The sequence below is a fragment of the Corythoichthys intestinalis genome, chromosome 4, assembly GCF_030265065.1.
Source record: "Corythoichthys intestinalis isolate RoL2023-P3 chromosome 4, ASM3026506v1, whole genome shotgun sequence".
In the NCBI taxonomy this organism is placed as follows: Eukaryota; Metazoa; Chordata; class Actinopteri; order Syngnathiformes; family Syngnathidae; genus Corythoichthys; species Corythoichthys intestinalis.
In genome coordinates this window covers 28,301,654-28,327,218 of record NC_080398.1, presented here as the reverse complement: position 1 = coordinate 28,327,218, position 25,565 = coordinate 28,301,654, and the positions used below count along the sequence as shown (strand labels likewise).

The window sequence follows — 25,565 nt, the reverse complement described above, 5'->3', positions numbered from 1 at the left end:
ACATGCCCGGAACACCTCTTCAGGGAGGCGTCCAGTAGGTATCCGAACCAGATGCCCGAGCCACCTCAACTGGCTCCTCTCAACACAGAGGAGAAGCGCGGAGTCCCTCCAGGATGACCGAGCTTCTCACCCTATCTCTAAGGGAGAGCCGGACACTTTGCGAAGGAAACTCATTTCGGCCGCTAGTATCCGACATCTTGTTCTTTCAGTCACGACCCACAGCTCGTGACCATAGGTGAGGGTAGGAACGTAGATTGACTGGTAAATCAAGAGCTTCACCTTTCGGCTTAGCTCATTCACCACTGAGGACCGGTGCAGAGTCCGCATTACTTTAGACGCTGCACCGATCCGCCTGTCGATCTCCAGCTCCCTCCTACCCTCAGTTGTGAACAAGACCCCAAGGATCTCATCCTCGACCCGGAGAGGGCACGTCACTATTTTCTGACCGACGACCATCCCAACCGCTTCACACTTGACTGTGAACTGCTCCAATGAGAGTTGGATGTGACGGCTTTTTGAAGCCTACAGCACCACATTATCTGCAAAAAGCCGAGATGCAAGGCTGAAACCACCAAACTTGACCCCCTCAACGCTTCGCCTGCGCCTAGAAATTCTGTTCATAAAAATTATGAACAGAATCGGTGACAAAGGGCAGCCTTGGCGGAGTCCAACGCTCACTGGGAACGAATTGGACTTATTGCCGGCAATGCAGACCAAACTCTGACTCGAGTCATACAGGGATGAAACAGCAGAAGAAGAAAATGCTGACATCAGCATGTTATTTCTTAGAACTCCCTGATATCGACGACGTCATTTTAGTGCTGTATCAGTACCGATAGTAGTATTGGTGCAATATTACTCAGCACTTTCCTGTTGGTCACACACACCCGCGAAGTGTAGTCTAGTTTTTTGGTGATCCATGCGACCGGTTGCGAGAAATTTGGCTCTATAATTGGTGTTAAAAATCTAACTTAACAGAATTTTCAAAATGGTTCCCCGATGTTATTTAAGATACAAGTATTTTGACATATTAGCATGGTTACAGAATTGATCAAATTCACATATCTACAAGCAAAATAAACTTATCTATAGAAGGGTTGCATGTAGCTGTAGATGTCGGGGCCCATTTTGCTCCCCATCCCACTATGGACCACCTCCAAGTTTTGATCCGCCTTATTACGCACTGTCAGCTAACATTGTGTTCATCCCGTTTTACTCCATCCGACAAGATTTCATCTCCACACCGTGGCTGCCATGACCAATGTTTTGACAATTTTAACATCTTGCCAGACATCCACAGCAACACGGCTTGTCACATTTGCCCATCCTGGCCAGAAACAGTCTGCCTTGTCCGGCGGGAACGTAATTCTAATGTCATTTTCCTTTTGTTTTCAAAGGCATGGTGTGTGAGAAGGGGATCCAGATCCTCCTCACCACCGTGGGGGCATTTGCTGCCTTCGGCCTGATGACGGTGGCCATAGGGACGGACTATTGGCTGTACTCCCGTGCCCTAATCTGCAACAGCACAGCCAATGTCACGCAGGACGACCCTCATAACAAGGACAAGAAGGATCCCGGGGCGCTCACCCATTCAGGACTCTGGAGGATATGCTGCCTTGAAGGTACAGTGAAGAGCTAAAGCGTTGACTTAACTCATTTAATTATGCCGTCAATAGCATCCAATGAGTTACAGGGGCCAACAACCCTTAGTATAAATTACCTTCATTTGAAAGATGGTTGTGCTGTACAGTCCCTGACAAAAGTCTTGTCGCGTACCCATTTTGTAGAAACAATTGCTAATAACCTGACTTTTAAGTATTCAATTGGTTTCAGAAATGGCTCATATGAAAGCTAAGACCCTCCCAAATGATGTTGAATGTACAAAAATATATTTGTTTCACTAAAAAAGGATTTATTATTTAATGAAGACATAAAGGTCAAATTTTGGCAAGACAAAAGTTTTGTCACGTAAAGAAAGTAGTGTGAAAATTGAACAAAAAATGTACTTCAAATACAAAAATACATTACATAACATAAGCGAATTAAGTAGTGGTGTTGTGAGATCCAAATTTAATATTTTGAATGACTTCCATGGGCTTGAAGGACTGCATCCATGCGGTTTGGCAAGGATTCATACAAGTCATCAGAAACATCAAAAAAAGCAGTCTTGCATGCCTTCCAGAGTTCATCAACATTCTTGGGTTTCGTCTTCCATGCTTCCTCTTTCATCCTGTTCATGTTTGGTGACTGGGCTGGCCAGTCCTGGAGGATCTTGATCTTGTTTGCCTTGAGGAACTTTGAGGTAGAGATTGAAGTATGCGGTGGAGCACCATCTTGCTGCAGAATTTGTCCCTTTTTATGGCTAGGAACGTAAGAGGCAGCTAAAATTTGTCGATATTTCAGACTATTTATTTTACCTTCCAACCTGCAGATCTCTCGCACACCCCATACTGGATGTAACCCCAGACCATGATTTTGCCACCACCAAACTTTTTGCTCATGACAAATGAAGACTTGATTTCCCCAAGTGATATCTTTTTAATCCCAGGAAATAACACCATTATTCATCCTATTTTACTAGAGAGGCAAGAGGAAATTAGTTTTTGTTTCAATGTGTTTGTGTGATACTCTTGAAGAGCCAAGGCTGGAATCTCCGGATCGTTTGTTTGCGCCGAAATGTTGTCATACCTCCACTGTAATTATTATCATTACCAGCAAAAGCACGCATCAAACTCCTGGACCGTGCCGTTGTGACAAGAAACAATTGGAAACAATTGGGGGATAATTACATGATACCAAAGCCCAACCCTCTCTCCAAATGATCCATTAATCATCGTGGCAGCGCTGGCTGCCATCGTTTAACTCGAGTGCAGAAACAAAAGCTTGTATTCCGCCTTCAGTCCAGACTCCTCTCAGTACAAAAAGAGTGAGTCATTCATTCAATGATACGATGGTAACTGTAGCGTTGAACAGCCAGTGTTTCTAAAATAATTAAAGCTTCTTTAAAAAAAAAACATATACTGCACTTTAGTGGATTTAAATAAAACATCGTTTGAAAATTGAATAGAGTCACTTTCACGTACTACTAGAGGGAGCCACAGTACCATTGGTGGTACTCCTGCCACACTTTGGGAACCACTGAATTATGCAATACTAGCAGTATGGCCTGGCGTTGAAGGCATACTACTTGTGCTGGATTGTTGGGTCCAAGGTTTGTTCAATCGACACATAAGAAACCTCAAAATCAAGGCTTCCAAACGATTTTTTTAATGTACAGTGGGGCAAATAAGTATTTAGTCAACCACTAATTTTGCAAGTTCTTGCAATTGAAAATATTAGAGAGGCCTTTAATAGTCAACATGGGTAAACCTCAACCATGAGAGACAGAATGTGGGGGGGGGACAGAGGGACAGAAAATCACGTTTGATTTTTAAAGAATTTACTTGCAAATCATGGTGGAAAATACTAAGACAGACAGAAAATAAGTATTTGGTCAATTCCAAAAGTTCATCTCAATACTTTGTTATGTACCCTTTGTTGGCAATAACAGAGGCCAAACGTTTTCTGTAACTCTTCACAAGCTTTTCACACACTGTTGCTGGTATTTTGGCCCATTCCTCGATGCAGATCTCCTCTAGAGCAGTGATGTTTTGGGGCTGTTGTTGGGCAACACAGACTTTCAACTCCCTCCACAGATTTTCTATGGGGTTGAGATCTGGAGACTGGCTAGGCCACTTCAGGACCTTGAAATGCTTCTTACGAAGCCACTCCTTTGTTGCTCTGGCTGTGTGTCTGGGATCATTGTCATGCTGAAAGACCCAGCCACGTCTCATCTTCAATGCCCTTGCTGATGGAAGGAGATTTTCACTCAAAATCTCTCGATACATGGCCCCATTCATTCTTTCCTTTACGCAGATCAGTCATCCTGGTCCCTTTGCAGAAAAACAGCCCCAAAGCATGATGTTTCCACCCCCATGCTTCATAGTGGGTATGGTGTTCTTCGGATGCAATTCAGTATTCTTTCTCCTCCAAAAGCGAGAACCTGTGTTTCTACCAAAAAGTTCTATTTTGGTTTCATCTGACCATAAAACATTCTCCCAGTCCTCTTCTGGATCATCCAAATGTTCTCTAGTGAACCGAAGACGGTCCTGGACGTGTACTGGCTTCAGCAGGAGGACACGTCTGGCAGTGCAGGATTTGAGTCCCAGCGGTGCATTGTGTTATTGACAGTAGCCTTTGTTACTGTGGTCCCAGCTCTCTGTAGGTCATTCACTAGATCCCCCCGTGTGGTTCTGGGATTTTTTCTGACCGTTCTTGTTATCATTTTGACGCCACGGGGTGAGATCTTGCATGGAGCCCCAGATCGAGGGAGATTATCAGTGGTCTTGTATGTCTTCCATTTTCTAATAATTGCACCCACAGTTGATTTCTTTACACCAAGTGTTTTACCTATTGGTGCAGGTCTACAATTTTGTCTCTGGTGTCCTTCAACAGCTCTTTGGTCTTGGCCATAGTGGAGTTTGGAGTGTGACTGACTGTGGGTTGTGGACAGGTGTCTTTTATAAAGAAAATGAGTTTAAACAGGTGCCGTTAATACAGGTAACGAGTGGAGCCTCGTTAGACCTCGTAGAAGAAGTTAAGACCTCTCTGACAGCCAGAAATCTTGCTTGTTTGTAGGTGACCAAATACTTATTTTCCACTCTAATTTGGAAATAAATTCTTTAAAAAATCAAACAATGTGATTTTCTGTTTTTTTTCCACATTCTGTCTGTCATGGTTGAAGTTTACCCATGTTGACAATTACAGGCCTCTCTAATCTTTTCAAGTAGGAGAACTTGCACAATTGGTGGTTGACTAAATACTTATTTGCCCCACTGTATGCTGGATGGATTTATCAAGTAGTATAGCCCGGCGTTGCTCGAGTGAAAAAGTAAGAATTGGCATTTTTCATGCTAGTTTGTTTGAGTTTCGAATGAGTTTTCCTCAAATAAATGGAGAGATCAAACCCATTCAAGAACACTCCCAGACACATAAAGTACAACTGTGTAAAATTTCGTCAATATCCGCCCGGCCGTTTCGGCATCCATAAAACACGAACACACAGACAATTTTTATAGAGCTTAAGATATTTAACCGAGATGACTCTCTTATTAGTATTCCGGAAAATTGTACATTTTTCTACTAGCAGCAGTTGCCCACAACTAGTTTTGGCAATTAGCATGTAGGCTACTAGTAGTAAATTTGGGAGGCGCAATTGTTAATACGACACAATCGTTCTTGAATTTTCCCTATTAATACCAGTTAATTTATCGTTTTTAGCCCGTTCAGACCTGCACTTTTCTGCTGGGCCCCCAAAAAAATCTGCGCTGATTTTTACTCTTCTCAAACACCAGAGCAAAGTGCATTTTTTTGGTCGAGGATATTTCATGCTTTTATTGGTTAATTTTAATGTTAATGTGTTTTTATAAGAAATAAGCACTTTACGTAATCCTTTTTGAAGTTGCGTTTTGTCAGCCATTTTTAAAGAGCCAAAAATAGCAAAGAGGGCAAGCCAAACCTCATGATTGGATTTCGATGGGTAAAGTTTCATCCAATCATCTCCCAGAAGTGTCAATCGCAACTAAATTCAGTGTATATATTGATTTAGAGACGTGAACGCATCATTTCCTTCAGCAGCATGCTTAGGTCTGAAGGGGTGAAATCGAAACAGTAATTTTAGTAGTTTTGTAATATATAAAACACTCAGGTGACTTGAGGCTCCGATCTAAGACCTCCGATTTGGCAAAATTTCAAAATTGTCCGACATGCACGTGTGATACATCATTGGAAAGCTTAAAATCTCAACTTTCTGGGGGAGGAAAAATTTTGAACAGGATATCATTTAAAAACGCTTTTAACCCTTTTAAACGTTTTTTCATCTACAATATCGGGGGAAATGCGACAGTAATGAAAAAAAAAAATACAATTAGGCGATAGTTATGAGGTAGATATCCGTGACTTTTTTACAGACGCCAATTTTTTCGTTGTGACGTAAGTTGTTCAAAAGTTTAGAATATGCAAGTGAATAATTTTTTTAAGTCTTTTTTTTTTTTTAAACGAAATATTACACATCAATTAATGATTGTAAGCTAAAAATGACAGACATTTCAAATAATAAATACGATTACTTACCTTTTATGGCTAGGTTGAAACAAAAACGGTTGCGTGACGTCTGTAAACAGGGACTTCCAGGGTAAAACGGACAAATGAAAATTAGTTTGGGGGCTTATTGCACCATGAATCTGCTTTGACTGCATATAGACATATTGTTCTATCGAACAAAACAGTTATTTTGGCTTAAAATACAGCAGTTTATTTTAAAGAGGGGTGCAAGAGCAGAAACTGCTCTTTCAGCATTACAGTATCTGTGTTTTCTGCCGTATATATATTAATCAAGGGTTTTTAAGCACTTGAAATGTAATAATTTTTTTAGATTTAAACATGCTACTGTCCCACCGAATTATTTTTAAACAAGAATAAAGTAGAAAAATGCTTGTCTTTATTAAATGCTTCATTGAGTGAGTCCACTCAAATCCGCTCAAGCTGCTCACTTACACACAATGAGTTGCCACAGCAAATGTTTAACAAGTTAAACGATGCAGCGGCTTCCAAGCATCTGTGGCAAGATCAAACATTAAACGTTTGTCAACCGTCGTTAACTTTAATAAGCAACTCCAGTGCACTGCGTGATCTACTCTGGACGGCTCATCTGTATTTATTTATTTGTTTATTTTTGATAGGAAGAAAAATAAGCAATGGTCTGAGGGCGCAAAGTTTGAAGCAAGATGTAGCGAGGGATCACTGTAGATTTATTTATTCTTAGACGGTTGAAAGTCTTAAGACATCAAAAAGTATATCAATTGTCTTAGCTCCTTGTAGAATTATTTTGGTAAGCTCCAGTGCGTATGATGTCACGCTTTACGTAGTTTACGATATCTACTCCCTCCTTAGTGGAAACGCAAACCAGATTAGGGCTTTTCTACGTCAAAATGAACTAAAGCAATCGCGGCTTAATTCGCCCTCCTCTCCGGGCGAAACAGCCAATTAGAGATAAGATCCTATCAGCAGTACTGCAGTGCACACACAAATGTTTTCAGCTTCGTGCGGTGGCCCTCATTCACTCTTCTTGACGTCACACTTCCGCTGTCTTCTTTTCTATTCTTTCTGCTCCTATGTCGGGTGGTGGTAAAACTGACAGTGTCTTGGCATGGCTTCCAGGTCAAGTATCCTCCAGTCAGCCAAGAAAGATGCTCAGTGGCCATGCAGCCGTGCAGTGAGGTGCAGCTGGAGTACAAAACATGCTTGCTCGGAGAGATTAATATGCCTACAGTAAGCTGCATCTATGTATACAGTTTATCTAAATATATAATAGCGATGTTGTAATATTCACATTATTGTGATATAGGAATATTAACACTTTCATGCTCAAATTATGACTTTTTATTTTTACTCATTTTACTCACTGGCTGACATTGACGGTGCTAGATATCCAATCCATTTTTTGGGGGTGCGACACAGAAAGTATTCACAGCCCATCCTCCCAGTTTAAATGAAACAATGTATTTTGCCGTCAATAGCATGGAACGAGATAAATACAATGAAAACATGTATTTTAAGGTGTTACTTGGGAATGTAACAAGAATGTATTTGTTTTATTTTAAATTTGATTTAGCTTTCAATAACATTGTGTTAATTTAAATAAATCTATTGGTAATAGTATAAAAATAATATTTTAAAAAAACTATAATGATGAATAATTTTAAAATAAATATAATTACCACTGATATTTACGTAAAACAATAGGTAACCAGAGTGTATTTGTTTTTATTCATTTTAATTTGATTATGCTTTCAATAATGTTGTGCTAATTTATAAATCTATCTATATGATATGAAAATAATGTTAAAAATATAACAATGATCAACAATAATAAATGTATTTATATATAATAATTGCTGCTAATATTTACGTGTTTTTAATGCCAAAAGTGGAAAAGTGGTCACTTGCCCTTGCATGTTTATACTGTGTATGTATGTACACATATATATATATATATATTAGGGCTGTCAAACGATTAAAATTTTTAATCAAGTTAATTATAGCTTAAAAATTAATTAATCGTAATTAATCGCAATTCAAACCATCTATAAAATATGCCATATTTTTCTGTAAATTATATATATATTCTGTAAAATAATTTGTTGGAATGGAAAGATAAGACACAAGATGGATATATACATTCAACATACGGTACATAAGGACTGTAGTGGGCATTTCACTCTACTGTCATTTAAATCTGTCTATGCTGTCCTCACTCCGAAGCGTCTACTTTTTCCAAAGCTAGACAGCTAGTGAACGACGCCTTAATAATCAGACTTCTTCCTTTTTCATCTGATTTATTAATAAAATGGCCTCAAACCACTGTCCTCTTTAGACCGTAGTGAAACTACAAAAAAAAAAGCACAACACAAGCATTGCATTAGCAACAACGTTAGCTTAGCACACTATACAGGTTCACTAAACATAAACAAAAAGCGTCTCATACAAAAAATAGAACATTTCGCTTACTAACATAATATGCACATTCTTTACAACAACCATAATTACGGACAAATCTTGTCCAAGGATCATATAAGCACAACATTACAACGTAGGCGTCAGCCCGAGACGTCGTGCAGCCATATTGAACCGGCAAGAAAGCAATAAACCATGTCGCAAAGCAACCACAAGAGTTCGCTGTTAGACAGCACAAAAAACCTTGCTGTAAAACTTACCAAAAGGCAGAATACTGTCTGAGCGGGAAATGTGCGTTAATTGCGTCAAATATTTTAACGTGATTAATTCAAAAAATTAATTACCGCGCGTTAACGCGATAATTTTGACAGCCCTAATATATATATATATATATATATATATATATATATATATATATATATATATATATATATATACCCTTTGTTTTTCGCGAATAATGGGGACCAGAGAACGCCGCGATGAGTGGAAAAACTGCAAAGTAGCGCCCCCATGCAAATTTTTTTTTTTTTTTTTGAAATATAAAACACGTTTTTCTCTGTTTTTTCCAACAGTATAATTAAAAAAAAAACTTTTATGTATTTATGTATTTATATATTTTGATTCATGGTTTGTAAACACTTCAAATGTAAGAATAAAGTAGAAAAATTCTTGTCTTTATTAAATGCTTCATTGAGTGAGTCCATTCAAATCCGCTCTAACTTCTCACTTACACACAAGAAGTTGCCACAGCAACTGTTTAACAAGTTAAACGATGATTGACCCATGCGGCGCTTTGAAGTTTTGGCATCCAAGCGTCTCTGGCAAGATTAAACCTTCACGTCTGTCAATCATCATTAACTTTAATGAGCAACTCCAGTGCACTGCCTGACCAAGAAAAGCAGGAGGAGCAAGAGTGACAGACTGTGATCGGATTGAGACAGCTCTATAAAATAAGCATTTATTTATTTTTTTTTTTTAATTGAAAAAAAATACGCGAAGCACTGAGGACGCAAAGTTTGAAGCGCGACGTAGCGAGGGGTCACTGTACACTACTACTAATAATATACTAACATAAAAAAATACAATAATGATGAATAAATAAAAAGAAATAATATAGTAATAATTTCTAACATTTTATTAAATGACCAGAGATAATAACTTGCCCTATTGTATTAAGGGTCAAAGGCCCTAAGTGTCAAAATTAAGAAGGTTTTTCAAACGGCCACAAGTAGTCTTGCTCTTGTTAAACAGGAATTTCAATATTGTTGCACCCCTAATATCCCCTGCATCTTTAATGTAGTTAGAATCTCTTTTTTATTTCTACACTGCAAATATATGCAAGCTATAAAGTGACTTGATTTGCACACAGCAAAGCAGCTGATAGGAACCTCTCATTTATTTTTATGGATGCGATGATGCGCCGCAATGAGGGGAAGACGCTAAAGTTTAGTCGGCCGCTCAAGGATTCCCCGAGTACTGCGGTGAAGTTGAATAATTTAATTGTACACTTTGTTTGTTTTACTTACACACAATTGAATACACACACACGGGCCAGGGCACTCAAGGACAGGACTTAGAAACAAATGAGTGTTCTCCTTTGTAAACCCTTGGTCTGTTTCTTCAATTTTAATCAGGATTTTCAAACTAATGTTTTTAACTAGACATTATTTAATTGATGGAGAAATAGCTTGGGAATGCTTTCATGCTGATGGTGAAATTTTAGTGGATAACGGCAACCTTTTGGTCAAAAATGTGAACGCAAAAAGTGGTTATTATTGTCGGAATATGTTGATTGATGTAAATAGGCAAAAATTTGAAACTTGTATTTGAAAATGTCAATGGGTTTTAAAGGGAGCCTTGGACTTGTAGGCTCTAATAAGCCACAATTGTTCTATTTTACTAAAATATGTTATTAGAAACACATAAAATATTGCCATTGATTTAAAAATCTATAATATTTAGTACATGTCTTGACCTACGTAGGGCGCCGTGTTTTATGCGCGCAATGGACGCTCGAGGTGATGAAGTAGTTTGTCACTGTCACTATACAAACACTACGGGGTTACTGCAATTCCATCCACGCGGCGAGATGTCCAACACATGCGTACATCGTTTAAAAGCGCCGAGTACTTACTACCGTATCGGCCCGAATATAAGACGGCCCTGATTATAAGACGACCCCCTCTTTTTCAATACTTAAGTTTGAAAAAAGACTTTTTGAACACCAAATTAATTTTTATACAGAAAATAATTACAGTACATCTGAAAAAAAAAAGATTATTACAACATGTTTGAGAGAAAAAGCATGTTATTTTGCCTCATTCAAATCTTAATATCTGAACATTTAAATATGTAAACTAAAGTGCAATCACATTCATAAATGAATGGCTTCTGGTTTTTGAAATGTAAATAAACCAATCTATTGTGATAAAACAACAAAATTGCAAAACTGCATTAACCATCAAAGTGAAGTCTAACTGTAACTGCAGTCTTGAAACAAATCTGAATAAGGAAAAACATTGCAATAAAATAATGCAAGCTGGTTAAACCTGAGAGTAGCTGAGATCTGTCATGACAGAACATCGCTTCAATGATATCTGGCGCCATCTAGCGTCGTGAATAGGTATATTGTCTAGACCGCGAATATAAGACGACCCCCACTTTTTCAGTGTTATTTAAATGCAAAAAACATCGTCTTATATTCGGGCCAATAGGGTATTTGTTTTTTATTGAGTCTTTTATTGCCTTTTCATTGCCTCAAAATACTTTTTGCATGTGTTTCCTTGTCATATTTTAAGCATTGTGTTTTCTTGTGGTAGCTTTAAAGCAGATTGTTGATCTGTTGACCACATTAGTCACGTAGCCGGTGCTTAATTTGTAAATCATAAGATGCCGGAACACAAAGTACACATGACAGAGTAGGGATGACAAGATGGGCACAGGTCCGGGAACATACGCAGAAAATGGTGCTGAAAACAACACACAAATGCCCACTTGCCATGCTGTGGGACTTACAAACCTCAATTTCAGATAATATCCATGGTATAAATGTTATGACAACAATTTACAATTATTTAGGCTCTATGCTGCACAGCAGGGCAATTGCCCACATAACCACAGGTGGGACTGACAGTACACCCGGCTTGGCTGGCTGTCCGTGAACCTGGCTAGCCTATGCGGCGCTAGCCTTCTGCTGCACCCGGTCCTGCCTGTTAGCATGATCGCTGTAGCTGTCCTCATCGCCGGTTGTTGCTTTTCTGACTCATTTTGAACCATCTTCCTTCTTTTTGAAAAAAGACTGTAAATGCAACTGTCTTTTAGGCATGTTAAAATACCGTTTGATCCTGGCTGCTTGCTTTCTAGATGCCGCAAATTTCCAAAGTTGTTATTTTTATTTATTTTTTTTTTTATGTCAAGAGCGTGGTTTCTTGGTCCAGTCTTTTCAGTGCATTAACAGATCTCCGACACTTTCAAATGAGGTTAAATTTTTATGAACAACATGAAATTCTTGGGATGTGTTCTGTAAATGAATTCATGCATTTTATTATTTTATTTTATAATTAAAAAAAAAAAAAAATCATGTTATTATTATTTTCTATACACGAAAGGTGCCGCATCTGCCCAAATAAGTCCCGGAACACAGGGAGGCCAAAATCAAGATGTGCCGGATCTTGTTCCGGCAGGATATGGCGCAAATTAACCCTTGCACATAGCGTATTTAAACAACCCTTATTTGATAATGCTATGTTTAAGTATTTTCTAAGGCATCTATAGTATGTTCTGTCTGTATGCATCTAAAGAAAACAAGCTGAAAGCGCACTTTGGGTGTCCAATTCGCCTCTTTTAGAAAGTTTTGCCGGTGTAGCACATTTTGGCAATTTTTTTTCCTACTCTCGTCTCATCTCATCCTGTCTTTCCTGTTCATTTTGCTTTTGCTGCTCGTTTTGTGAAATATCGACATTTCTGTCATGCTCATTCATGTTCCTCTCAGGTTTAAATTGAAACGGTTGAACAGATGACATGTTTATGTCGCTAGAGTCATACTTTGGATGCCCAGCGGCGTAGCCAGTGACATCACAGCCCTGCAACCTCAAAAACAATGGGGACCGACATGTTAAACTAATTTTATAAAATGTATAAAACTAAAACATCAGGAGGGGTTTTAATACCAAATTATTTGAACTCATAACAACATTGATCTTTTAAGAGCTACATATCTTTCTATCCGTGGATCCCTTTCAAGGGACGTTTTTGGTCAAAAACAATGATCACCAATGGAGATGTAATTTCAGTAAATGTCAGTAAATGGGAGCCAATGTGTATTGATTTTGTGGGTTGGAGTTCAATTTGACTGGGAGTATTTGGGGAGTTTTTTGTGGGTCCAGTAACATTGACCAAGGAATCAATTAACTCCAAAGGAATTAATGCATACTTTTGGTGAAATTTTCACTAAAATGTGTGTTGTTGTTTTGTGTTTCTTAGGTCGAAGTTTAAAATCAATAAGCGTGAATGGATTTTATTTAGTGTTTTTTGTGAGTGTTAATCAGTGACAATGAAAATTAAAACAGCAATATTACCGGGGGGGTGTCAAAAAATGTGTTTTTGGGGAGAGACGTTAGATTTTGGGCTAATAGAACAGAAATTTGGAGTTACAACAATGTGAATCGGGTTTAACACTTAGACAAGTGGTTGTTTTGAGGGGGGTTTTGTTTTTTTTTGCGACAAAAAAAGTGGCAATAACATACTGTAAATGAGATGCTTTGACTTTGTCAAACAACACAACTACAGATTCAATGGTTTAATACATTTTTAAAATTTTTGCTGATGTTCACCTCCATCTGCTTCTTCACAGAGCAATGTTGCCGGGCGAGAACAAGAAGCTGCCCGTTTCCATCTGTCCCTCCATCTGTGTCTTCATTCCACCACTTCATCTTATCTCACAATCCATCAACGACCATGTCATCATCATGCGTGTCTGTGTGTATGTACATACTAACACCATATGCCCACTTTGTGTTATTAACCCAAACAAAAGCCATCTTGCTTTTTCTTATCTGTATGCTGAGGGGACACTGATGTCAGTCTATTCGGCTCTCTGGAGGACACCCGTCCTTCTCCGTTTGTTGCATTTGTCTTTACGATTTCTTGTTCTCCCTCTTGTGTGTGCTCATCACTTATTCTTCTCTCGCGCATCTCAGGAGTCAAGCGAGGAGTGTGTTCTCAGATCAACCACTTCCCAGAGGATGCGGACTTTGACCACGACGGGGCTGAGTACGTCCTACGTAAGTCAAACCGCTGCTTATTTTGCTTTTTTTTTTTTTCAAGCGGATCAACATGTGACGGTTCATACTAAAAGTCGTGGGAGATGGTGCGGCCTAGTTCACACTAAACGCCCCGCAGGGAAGCGTTTGTGCTCTGTGATACGCCGCATGTGCGCACAGAAGCTTGTTTACAATGTTGTGCAGGCATCTTGTTGGCATTTAGCTGGCATTTTCTCTCCTGTGGCCTACTTGTCTTAAATGTGTGTGTGTATGTGTTTGTGTAAATTTGCATATAACGCAACTGAATTTTCAATTCGGCTCAGAGGAAACAACCATTTTTTTCAGACTATAAATCACACTTTCTCAGATTGACTGGGGCTGCGACCTATAGACCCTACTCACCAACGTCACAGAATGACGTGTCGCTGTATCCGGCTGCCATATTGTCAGTCAGTGTTTATCCGTATTCTCAATGGTTTCAATTTGTCCTGCAATTTATAGTGCAATTCATGGAAGCCCCGGTGCTTTCAGACGCTGTAAACTCATTGGATGCGTTGCATATAAGGAGTTATGTGGAAAAGCTTCAGTCTATCCATTCGCCAGATCCATATTTGATGCCTAAATCAATATTTTTCGACCCGCTGTCTTCGCCCTCTCTGCCTGACATCCGCTATCCTGATATCTATAACTATCTTGTCCACACAAAATCAGCCTATTCTCACAAAAGTTTGAAAAACTTTAAGAGCAGCACTCTAAGCAACATTACCCCGTGTGACCCTTTACTTCCAATTTTCAAAAATGGCGACAATCAATTAAAAAAAAAAAGTTGACTGCGATGGCTGACGCTTCAAGGATAGGTGGATATTGGACTATTTCTTCAATAAAACACGCAACAACTGTGTCTGCCTCATTTGCAAAGAGACAGTCGCTGTTTTCAAAGAGTTCGATGAGACGCAATATTACCAAACAAGACACGCTGACATATACGACAACATTACAGGGAAGATACGCAGCGAGAAATTATAGCAACTTGAAGCTAGTTTAACTTCACAGCAGCAGTATTTCGCAAGAGCCTGAGTGTCGAAAGAGAACGCCACAAAGACGAGATTGTTGAAATTATGAATTTTAAAAAATTATAAAGCAAATGTCACACACAGAAGGGCTTGCTAAAATTTGTTTAAATATATTGTTCTATGTAAATCAGCCAAGGTAGCCCCCCGCATTTTTACCACACCAAATCTGGCCCCCTTTGCAAAAGGTTTGGACACACCTGTTTAACTTCTTTCACTTGGTACCAGCTAAATATTATTCAAAAAAATAATGATGGTGGAAGAAATAAGCATCTTGAATTTGAAACTGTATGTTGTCGGCGATTAGCCTCGCAATGATCTTAATTGTGGTTGTCAGCCAAAAAAGCACTAAATATATATTAAATCCATCTTACCAGATATAAAATGACTACTACATAATCTGTAGTGATCGTTTGGTGCCCAGTTTTCTCGTCGAATTGCAGCAGTCCATCTCGCTCTCCTCTCCGGGTCTCTCGGAATACGGTAGAACTTCAAGTCTCTCCGTCTATCTTCTCTGTTATTGCAACCAACCGCCACACACGCCTTCACCATTTTGACTATTAATGTTAACGAGCAGAAAAACACGCCATAATAGGAGGAATTTACGTAGCGGTAATGCTTAAACCTGACGAGCTGACAGACAATATGGCGCGTAGGCGTGGTTGTGACGTCATGTGAGTAGGGTCTATAGGCCTATACAGTGGGGCAAATAAGTATTTAGTCAACCACTAATTGTGCAAGTTCTCCCACTTGAAAATATTAGAGAGGCCTGTAATTGTCAGCATGGGTACACCTCAACCATGAGAGACAGAAAATAAGTATTTGGTGAATACCAAAAGTTCATCTCAGTACTTTGTTATGTACCCTTTGTTGGCAATAACAGAGGCCAAACATTTTCTGTAACTCTTCACAAGCTTTTCACACACTGTTGCTGGTATTTTGACCTATTCCTCCATGCAGATCTCCTCTAGAGCAGTGATGTTTTGGGGCTATCGTTGGGCAACACGGACTTTCAACTCCCTCCACAGATTTTCTATAGGGCTGAGATCTGGAGACCGGCTAGGCCACTCCAGGACCTTGAAATGCTTTTTAGGAAGCCACTCCTTTGTTGCCCTGGCTGTGTGTTTGGAATCATTGTCATGCTGAAAGACCCAGCCACGTCTCATTTTCAATGCCCTTGCTGATGGAAGGAGATTTTCACTCAAAATCTCTCGATACATGGCCCCATTCATTCTTTCCTTTAAACAGATCAGTCGTCCTGGTCCCTTTGCAGAAAACAGCCCCAAAGCATGATGTTTCCACCCCCATGCTTCGCAATGGGTATGGTGTTCTTCGGATGCAATTCAGTATTTTTTCTCCTCCAAACACTAGAACCTGTGTTTCTAGCAAAAAGTTGTATTTTGGTTTCATCTGACCATAACACATTCTCCCAGTCCTCTTCTGGATGATCCAAATGCTCTCTAGCGAGCCGCAGACGGGCCTGGACGTGTACTGGTTTCAGCAGGGGGACACGTCTGGCAGTGCAGGATTTGAGTCCCTGGCGGTGCATTGTGTTACTGATCGTAGCCTTGTTACTGTGGTCCCAGCTCTCTGTAGGTCATTCACTAGGTCCCCCCATGTGGTTCTGGGATTTTTACTCACCGTTCTTGTTATCATTGTTATGAGATCTTGCATGGAGTCCCAGATCGAGGGAGATTATCAGTGGTCTTGTATGTGTTCCATTTTCTAATAATTGCTCCCACAGTTGATTTCTTTACACCAAGCATTTTACCTATTGCAGATTCAGTCTTCCCAGCCTGGTACAGGTCTGCAATTTTGTCTCTGGTGTCCTTCGACAGCTCTTTGGTCTTGGCCATAGTGGAGTTTGGAGTGTGACTGACTGAGATTGTGGACAGGTGTCTTTTATACCAATAATGAGTTAAAACAGGTGCCATTAATACTGGTAACGAGTGGAGCTCGTTAGAAGAAGTTAGACCTCTTTGACTGCCAGAAATCTTGCTTGTTTGTGGGTGACCAAATACTTATTTTCAACTCTAATTTGGAAATAAATTCTTTAAAAATCAAACAATGTGATTTTCTGTTTTTTTTTCTCCACGTTCTGTCTCATGGTTGAGGTTTACCCATGTTGACAATTACAGGCCTTTCTAATCTATTCAAGTAGTAGAACTTGCACAATTGGTGGTTGACTAAATACTTATTTGCCCCACTGTAAATGCTGATAATGATGGACTAAAGTCACGTTGGATTTACAGTGATGCGATGTAAGGAAGCCATTAGTAGTTTCGTATTGGTACCCTGTAGCATGACTTAATGTAACTCACATCATTTTTTTGTTGTTAACCAAATTTTTCCTTTGACTTTGTAGGCGTAGTTCGGGCTTCCAACATCTTCCCCATCCTCAGTGCCATCCTGCTGCTATTGGGAGGCGTGTGCATCGCTGCAAGCCGTTTCTATAGGAGCAAACGGAACATCATCCTCGGAGCGGGGATTCTCTTTGTGGCTGCGGGTAACCTTATGACATGATATGTTGTGGAGTATATGCGTGCTTGAAGCATTCTTTTGGAGTGGGTGGTTTTGTTTATCATACTGATACTGCCTCTCTTGCTTGTTATTTTAACTTGTTTGCTGCCAATGAACGCTGCCAGCCCCCTCAGTTTAAATTGAAGGGATGTCTACCACTGTTGATGATTGCAAATTTCTTTATTGGCCAATTTTAGGGCACCTCATTTAAAAGGAATGAACGGAACTGCCTTCATTGTCGGTGACTTAACATTCCACAACATTATAAATTTTTTTTTCATGTAAAAAATATGGCAAAGTAATAGGTTCCCTGATCCTCAGTTTTTTTACTTTATTATCTATTTTTACTTTTTATTTTATTATTATTATTATTATTATTTTTCTTTCTTTCTTTGTAAAACCTTAGTTTGGTTCAAAAAAAAAAAGGAAAAGCAGAAGAAAACTGTAAAACAAAAATTTTTTTTTGTTTCATCTGGTATGTTGAAAGAACAAAGGGCTTTTCAATAAAAAACAATAAATGTGAAAAAAAAAAAAACATTCCACAAAACGGCAAATCCCCCGATCTAAGTTGAGTCCAGATGCCACCATTAAATTACAATAAGTGTGTAAACACCAAGTGTCAAACCCAGGCCCAGATCTGGCCTGCCTCATCACGAAAGTAAATTATGTTTTGGCTAAAATGAAATTCAAATAAAGAAATCTCCTGTCCTAATACATTGATTGATGATCAGATAATTATTTTTTCCCTTAATTTAAAATAGTAAAATAAGTAAATAAACATTTTTTAATATTCAAAAAATAAATGTACACGAAATAATGACTATTTCCTCTTTCTCCTTTTTAATTTAAGTATTTACAAATTTAAAACCAAATAAATAATAAGGCAATCTTTTCTGTATGTAAATGGCAGAAAAGACTCAGGTGACTTGAAGTTCCACTCTGAGACACCAATTTGGCCAATATTCAAAATTGTCCCATATGCATGTGTGATACATCATTGGAAAGCTTAAAATCTCAATTTTCTGGGGGAAGAATAATTTTGAACAGGAGGGCATTTTAAAAAAATAAAATAAAATAAATAATTTTTAAACAGCAAAACCCTAACTGGAAGTGAGAGCATGAGAGAGCATAATCAAAGACGCCATGATTTCAACGAGATATTATCAAGTACCTCCCTCTTTTCAACCAAAAAACTCTATGTAGCATGTATCACCGAGTGTGAAGACAGCTGTGAAATGCCACAGCCGAATTTTTGAGGGATTTTATGGGTGAAACATGATAATATAACATGGGTCGCGATGCGGAAATCACAGACATCAAGGAGTGGTTGAGATTTTATTTTTCATATTTTACCCTCTTTTTTTTTTTTTTTTCAATTTTTCTTTGTCTGGATCGTTATTTACCATCTAAAATATTTGGAAAAATGCGACAGTAACAATGTATATATATATATATATTTATACAATTAAGCGATAGTTATGAGGTAGACATCTGTGACATATTTACAGACACCATTTTAAAAAAAAATTTTAAAGTCGTTTTTTTTGTTTTGTTTTTTTAACTAAATATTAGACATCAATGAACGATTCAAAGCTAAAAATGACAGACATTTCAAATAATAAATACAATTACTTATCTTCTTTTTATGGTTGGGTTGAAAAAAAAAAGCGGTTGCGCGATGTCTGTAAACGGAGTTCCCCAAGTTGAAATGGACAAATTAAAAATAGTTTGTGGGCTTAATGCGCCATGAAACTGCTACGGCAGCAGTATGTAGCAGTATGTATATACATATATGTGTGTATATATATATATATATATATATATATATATATATATATATATATATATATATATATATATATATATATATATATATTAGGGCTGTCAAAATTATCGCGTTAACGGGCGTTAATTAATTTTTTAAATTAATCACGTTAAAATATATGACGCAATTAACGCACTAGGCCCGCTCAGACAGATTTAAATGTCAGTACAGTGAAAGGCCAACTTGTTAATTGTGTTTTATGGAGTTTTTCCGCCCTCTGCTGGCGCTTGGGTGTGACTTGCATATGTTATGTGGCGTCATGTCGCCCTCTGCTGGCGATTCAGTGCAGCTGATGATTTGGGTTTCGGGGCGCTTTTCTCACGTGATTATATGTCGACGCGAACTCACACTAATAGACAGTGCTATTCAGACCAGCTAATGTCCGCATCCAGTATTCAGTGGCAGTTGTCATAGCCCCATCACACTGTTTGTGTCTAATACATGCATCGCTTGTGAGTTATATTCCTCCTTTGTTTATATTCATAAACATTAGATAGTTATTGATGATGTGTATTTAAATTTGTTCACATATATGGTGAAATGCAGTAACATTGTTAGATGCTTGTGAGCTAATTGGCTAGTGCTACTGCTCAAATGGACACGTGTGTGTACATTTTATGTTATTTTGTGATTTATGCAAGTTATTGACACATTGCCTTGTTATTTTTAGTTTATCAAAAATACAAGAAATGTGCTCCTGTCAAAAAGAGATGACTTCAGTAAAGCCCATGCAACTTTGCCACACCGTCTGATTTCTTTTTGGAACTTATGTTCGCTATCTGTCAATTTGTGTACTCACACACATTGAGGACAGAATAGGGCTACTAGCTTATTTTTTTGATTGAAAATTTTACAAATTTTATTAAAACGAAAACATTAAGAGGCGTTTTAATATAGCATTTCTATAACTTGTACTAATATTCATCTTTTAAGAACTACAAGTCTTTCTATCCATGGATCACTTTAACAGAATGTAAATAATGTTAATGCCATCTTGTTGATTTATTGTTATAATAAACAAATACAGTCCTTATGTACCGTATGTTGAATGTATATATCCATCTTGTCTTATCTTTCCATTCCAACAATAATTTACAGAAAAATATGGCATATTTTATAGATGGTTTGAATTGCGATTAATTGCGATTAATTACGATTAATTAATTTTTAAGCTGTAATTAACTTGATTAAAAATTTTAATCGTTTGACAGCCCTAATATGTATATATATATATATATATATATATATATATATATATATATATATATATATATATATATATATATATATATATTAGGGCTGTCAAAATTATCGCGTTAATGCGCGGTAATTAATTTTTTTAATTAATCACGTTAAAATATTTGACGCAATTAACGCACATGTCCCGCTCAGACAGTATTCTGCCTTTTGGTAACTTTTACAGCAAGGTTTTTTGTGCTGTCAAACAGCGAACTCTTGTGGTCGCTTTGCGACATGGTTTATTGCTTTCTTGCCAGTTCAATATGGCTGCACGACGTCTCGGGCTGACGCCTATGTTGTAATGTTGTGCTTATATGATCCTTGGACAAGATTTGTCCGTAAGTATGGTTGTTGTAAAGAATGTACACATTATGTTAGTAAGCGAAATGTTATATTTTTTGTATGAGACGCTTTTTGTTTATGTTTAGTGAACCTGTATAGCGTGCTAAGCTAACTTTGTTGCTAATGCAATGCTTGTGTATTTTTTTTATTTTTTAGTTTCACTACGGTCTAAAGAGGACAATGGTTTGAGGCCATTTTATTAATAAATCAGATGAAAAAGGAAGAAGTCTGATTGTTAAGGCGTCGTTCACTAGCTGTCTAGCTTTGGAAAAAGTAGACGCTTCGGAGTGAGGACAGCATAGACAGATTTAAATGACAGTAGAGTGAAATGCCCACTACAGTCCTTATGTACCGCATGATGAATGTATATATCCATTTTGTGTCGTATCTTTCCATTCCAACAAATTATTTTACAGAATATATGTATAATTTACAGAAAAATATGGCATATTTTATAGATGGTTTGAATTGCGATTAATTTCGATTAATTACGATTAATTAATTTTTAAGCTGTAATTAACTCGATTAAAAATTTTAATCGTTTGACAGCCCTAATATATATATATATATATATATATATATATATATATATATATATATATATATATATATATATATATATATATATATAATTAAATACATGAAAAAATATAAATATTTATGTTTTACAACTAATAATATTTACCTATTTTTCCCTTATTTAAAAAATGTAAATTAAAAAAAAACCTTAAAGAATATTTGCACTTTCTGACCATTTTTAGGTCAACAATGTCAGTAAATGATTTATCCACTGTCAAAATTGTTGTCGCTTAATTTGCAATTCCATTAATTGTCCATTAGTCGATTAATTGGGGCAGCATTAGTTGGCAGCAGTGTTGTTTTTGGCAGCCCTTTCAATTTTCGTCATAGTCTTAGTCTTTTGGACGATAATACTCATTAGTTTTAGACATATTTTAGTCTTCTCAAAATGTGTCTTCATCTAATTTTTGTTGACGAAAACGCAAGACTAATTTCATCTAGTTTTAGTCGACGTTTTTCGTCAGTGAAATTTTAAAAAACTTACTCTAAAAATAAATAAATAAAAGTTCCCACATGTTTCGAATGAACATTGACAGTCGAGCACATACTGTAGTGTCTACAAGAAAAACGCCAACTTGGTGATAATACACACTTAGCAGGATATCAGTACATTATTTTCAAGTAATTATACTAAATTGGATGTCACGAACTGCATGTAAAAAAAAAAGTCCGAGAGTTGAAGAGGACTCTCGCCTCTAATGCACACACAAATGCCAATGCAATGCTAACGCTATGAGTTATATTTAGTGAGTAATGATCATTCAGCACAGACCTTCAAAGGCCAAAGCAACATTGCATATTCTCTCTGGCCAAGATAAGAAAACAAATCTGACCATGTGTGAGTGTGTGCAAGCTTGGAGACTTTAGAGCAGCAGCACCTCACATGAGTGACACAACCACACACTGCTACGATGCAGGCTAACTACACATAAAATGTCGCACATTGTGAACATGTGACGAAAACTATTGCTCATTTTCAACTCGTTCTTGTCTCGTCAGACGAAAACTGGCATTTGTCTTGTTATGTTTTAGTCTCCTAAAACACTTTTTTAGCTCGTTATCGTAATGAAAAAAAATGTCGTTGCAAAATATTTTTGTTATAGTCATCGTTGACGAAAACAGCACTGGTTGGCAGATTTAATGGCTCTCTGAATTAAATCAAAATACAATGTGACCCGTGGCAAGGATGACTTTTCCAACCCTGGTGTAAACGATACCGTTGTTCTCCAACAGGTTTGAGCAACATCATCGGCGTGATTGTGTACATCTCAGCAGCTCTTGGCGACATCTCACCCAAAAAGGACGAGGACAAGAAGTGGCAGTACTCGTACGGTTGGTCTTTCTATTTTGGCGGTCTCTCTTTCATCATGGCCGAGATGGTGGGCGTGCTAGCGGTCAACATCTACATCGAGAAGAACAAAGAGCTGCGCTGCCGCTCTCGCACCGACATCTTCAAGAGCACCACGCACGCCATGCTGCGCCTCCCCAGCTACCGCTTCCGCCGCAGATCCCGCTCCTCGTCACGCTCCACCGACCCCTCCCGCTCGCGAGACCCTTCGCCGGTAGGGGGCGGCGTGGGGAAGAACTTTGGCCTGCCCCCATCGGCGCTGCTCTCCCAGGGCCCCATCTCGGTGTCCACGCTGCCTAATCCGCACTCGCGCTCGCACACGGCGCTGGCAGGGGGCGACATCTCGCTCTACACGCTGTCACGCGACCCCAAATTGGGGGGGCTGCCGCCCATGTACGGCACGGTGGACCGCGCCACCCTCTACCAACTCCACAACTGCTTCCCAAAGGACGGCGGTGGCGGCGGGGGCGGGATGATGAGTGGCACGCTGCCATCACTCAAGTCCCACAACCCTTCCAACTCTTCCAACTCCAACGTGCCAATGCCCAACTCGGTGGGGTCTGGACCGCCCCCCTTCACCTCGTCCACTGTGGACAGGGAGCGAGGAATGGGTACCCTGGACAGGCTTAAGGGAGACAGAGAGAGCAACTCCAACACCCTCAATAGGAAGACCACACCTGTGTAGAATTAAAGGCAGGAAGTAGCGGTGGTCCAGTCAAGTGAAAATGTTCATCTCTAAGCGTACATTCGCAACAGAGCGATAATAACAACAACAATGAACTCTCACAACAAAACTATTTTGATATTTCCACATGCTAGAAATGATTTATTTTGTTAACGATCAACATGCAAACTAACCTCGGGCTACTTCGAAAATTGTGACCTTGTGCAATATTCTCGCTAATTTAGCAGACCTGCGTTGGCGTCGATTGTTGTTGCGATTATTCTTTGCATTTTTACTAGGGATGGACATAACAATCTATTTGTGATTGTGTCATGTTTTAAGGTCGAAATAAACTATGACACACTACAAGTTCGCTAAACGACATTTTTGTAGATGTGACAAGAGTTTGCTCATAGTACTACATCGATTTTGTCAAATCGCATTAGTTACCAACAGCTAGTCTTTCCCAGGTAGTGTTACAATGTCAGGTAATGGCAGTTTGGCCTCACTATTAACATGTAGCTAACCTACTAGTATGCCACAGTTGTCCTACTAGCAAGGAAAAAGATATACATTTATGGATATACTGTACTGTACAGTTAGAATAATGATCTGCATTTTTTGCCTTGCTTGAATTTAAATTTTTTTTTTTTAAATTTACTTACAGTGGTATGAAAAAGTATCTGAACATTTTGAAATTTCTCAAATTTCTGCATAAAATCACTATCAAATGTGACCTGATTTTTGTCAAAATCATACAGATGAAAATGCAGTGTCTGCTTTACCTAAAACCACCACATTTATAGGTTTTTATATTTTAATGAGAATAGAATGCAAACAATGACAGAAAGGGGAAAAATAAGTAAGTGAACCATCACATTTAATATTTTGTGCCCCCCCCCCCCCGCCCCCCCCGCCTTTGGCAGTCGTAACTTAAACCAGACACTTCCTGTAGCTGCAGATCAGTCTGGGACATCGATCAGGACTAATCTTGGCACATTTCTCTACAAAACTGGTGTCGTTCAGTCAAATTCCTGGGATGTCTGGCATGAATCGCTGTCTTTAGGTCATGCCACAGCATCTCAATGGGATTCAAGTCTGGACTTTGACTTGACCACTCCAGAACGTGTATTTTGTTCTTCTGAAAGCATTCTGAAGTTGATTTACTTCTGTGTTTTAGATCATTGTCTTGTTGCAGCATCCATCCTCTTTTTAGCTTCAACTGTCTGAGACGGCCTCAGGTTTTCCTGCAAAATATCCTGATAAACTTTGGAAATCATTATTCTATTAATGACTGCAAGTTGTCCAGGCCCTGAGCTAGCAAAACAGCCCCAAATCATGATGCTCCCTCCACCATGCTTCATGGTGGTGATGAGGTGTTGATGTTGGTGAGTTGTTCCATTTTTCCTACACACATGCGCGGTGTGTTACTCCCAAACAAGTCAACTTTGCTTTTATCAGTCTACAAAATATTTTGCTATAACTTTTGTGGAGTGTCCAAGTGCCTTTTTGCGAACATTAAACGAGCAACAATGTTTTTTTTTTGTTTGTTTGTTTTTTCTTTTCTTTTTTTAAACAGCAGTGGCTTCCTCTGTAGAATCCTCCCATGAACACCATTCTTGGCAATAGTTTTACATATAATTGATGTGTACACAGTCATATTGGACTGCGCCAGTGATTTCTGTAAGTCTTTAGCAGACACTCGAGGGTTCTTTTTTTACCTCTCTGAGTATTCTGCGCTGGACTCTTGGAGTCATCTTTGGTGGACCGCTCTCTATTTGTAGACAACAACTCTAACTGTTGATTGATGAACATCCAGACTTTTAGAGGTGGTTTTGTATCCTTTCCCAGCTTTATACAAATCAAGAATCCTTGATCGCAGTTCTTCAGACAGCTCTTTTGACCGAAACATGATGCACATCAGACAATGCTTCTCATCAAGACATTTATTACAAGGTGTGTGTTTTATAGTGGGCAGGGCAACTTTAAACCACTCATTAGTGATTGGGCACACACCTGACTTAATATATTTCGTAAAAATTGGTTTCAATTGCTCTTTAAGTCTCTTGGGCAGAGGGTTCACTTATTTTTCCCCTTTTGTCATTGTTTGCATATTATCCTCATTAGAATATGATAACCTATAAATGTTTGGGTGGTTTTAGTT

At 38.5% G+C, this 25,565-nt stretch overlaps 1 protein-coding gene across 3 annotated transcripts in view; it reads left to right on the top strand.

Moving 5' to 3' along the window:
• Positions 1-24,285, top strand: part of cacng8b (calcium channel, voltage-dependent, gamma subunit 8b) — a 68,683-nt gene extending 44,398 nt beyond the window's left edge. For all 3 annotated transcript variants that reach the window (XM_057834923.1, XM_057834925.1, XM_057834924.1), the window contains exons 3-6: positions 1,398-1,622; positions 13,752-13,835; positions 17,250-17,390; positions 22,623-24,285. In XM_057834923.1, the coding sequence (XP_057690906.1) occupies positions 1,400-1,622; positions 13,752-13,835; positions 17,250-17,390; positions 22,623-23,422 (1,248 nt within the window). In that variant the 5' untranslated portion in view covers positions 1,398-1,399 and the 3' untranslated portion in view covers positions 23,423-24,285. The remainder of the gene's footprint in view (positions 1-1,397; positions 1,623-13,751; positions 13,836-17,249; positions 17,391-22,622) is intronic.
• The last annotated feature ends 1,280 nt before the right edge of the window (positions 24,286-25,565 follow it).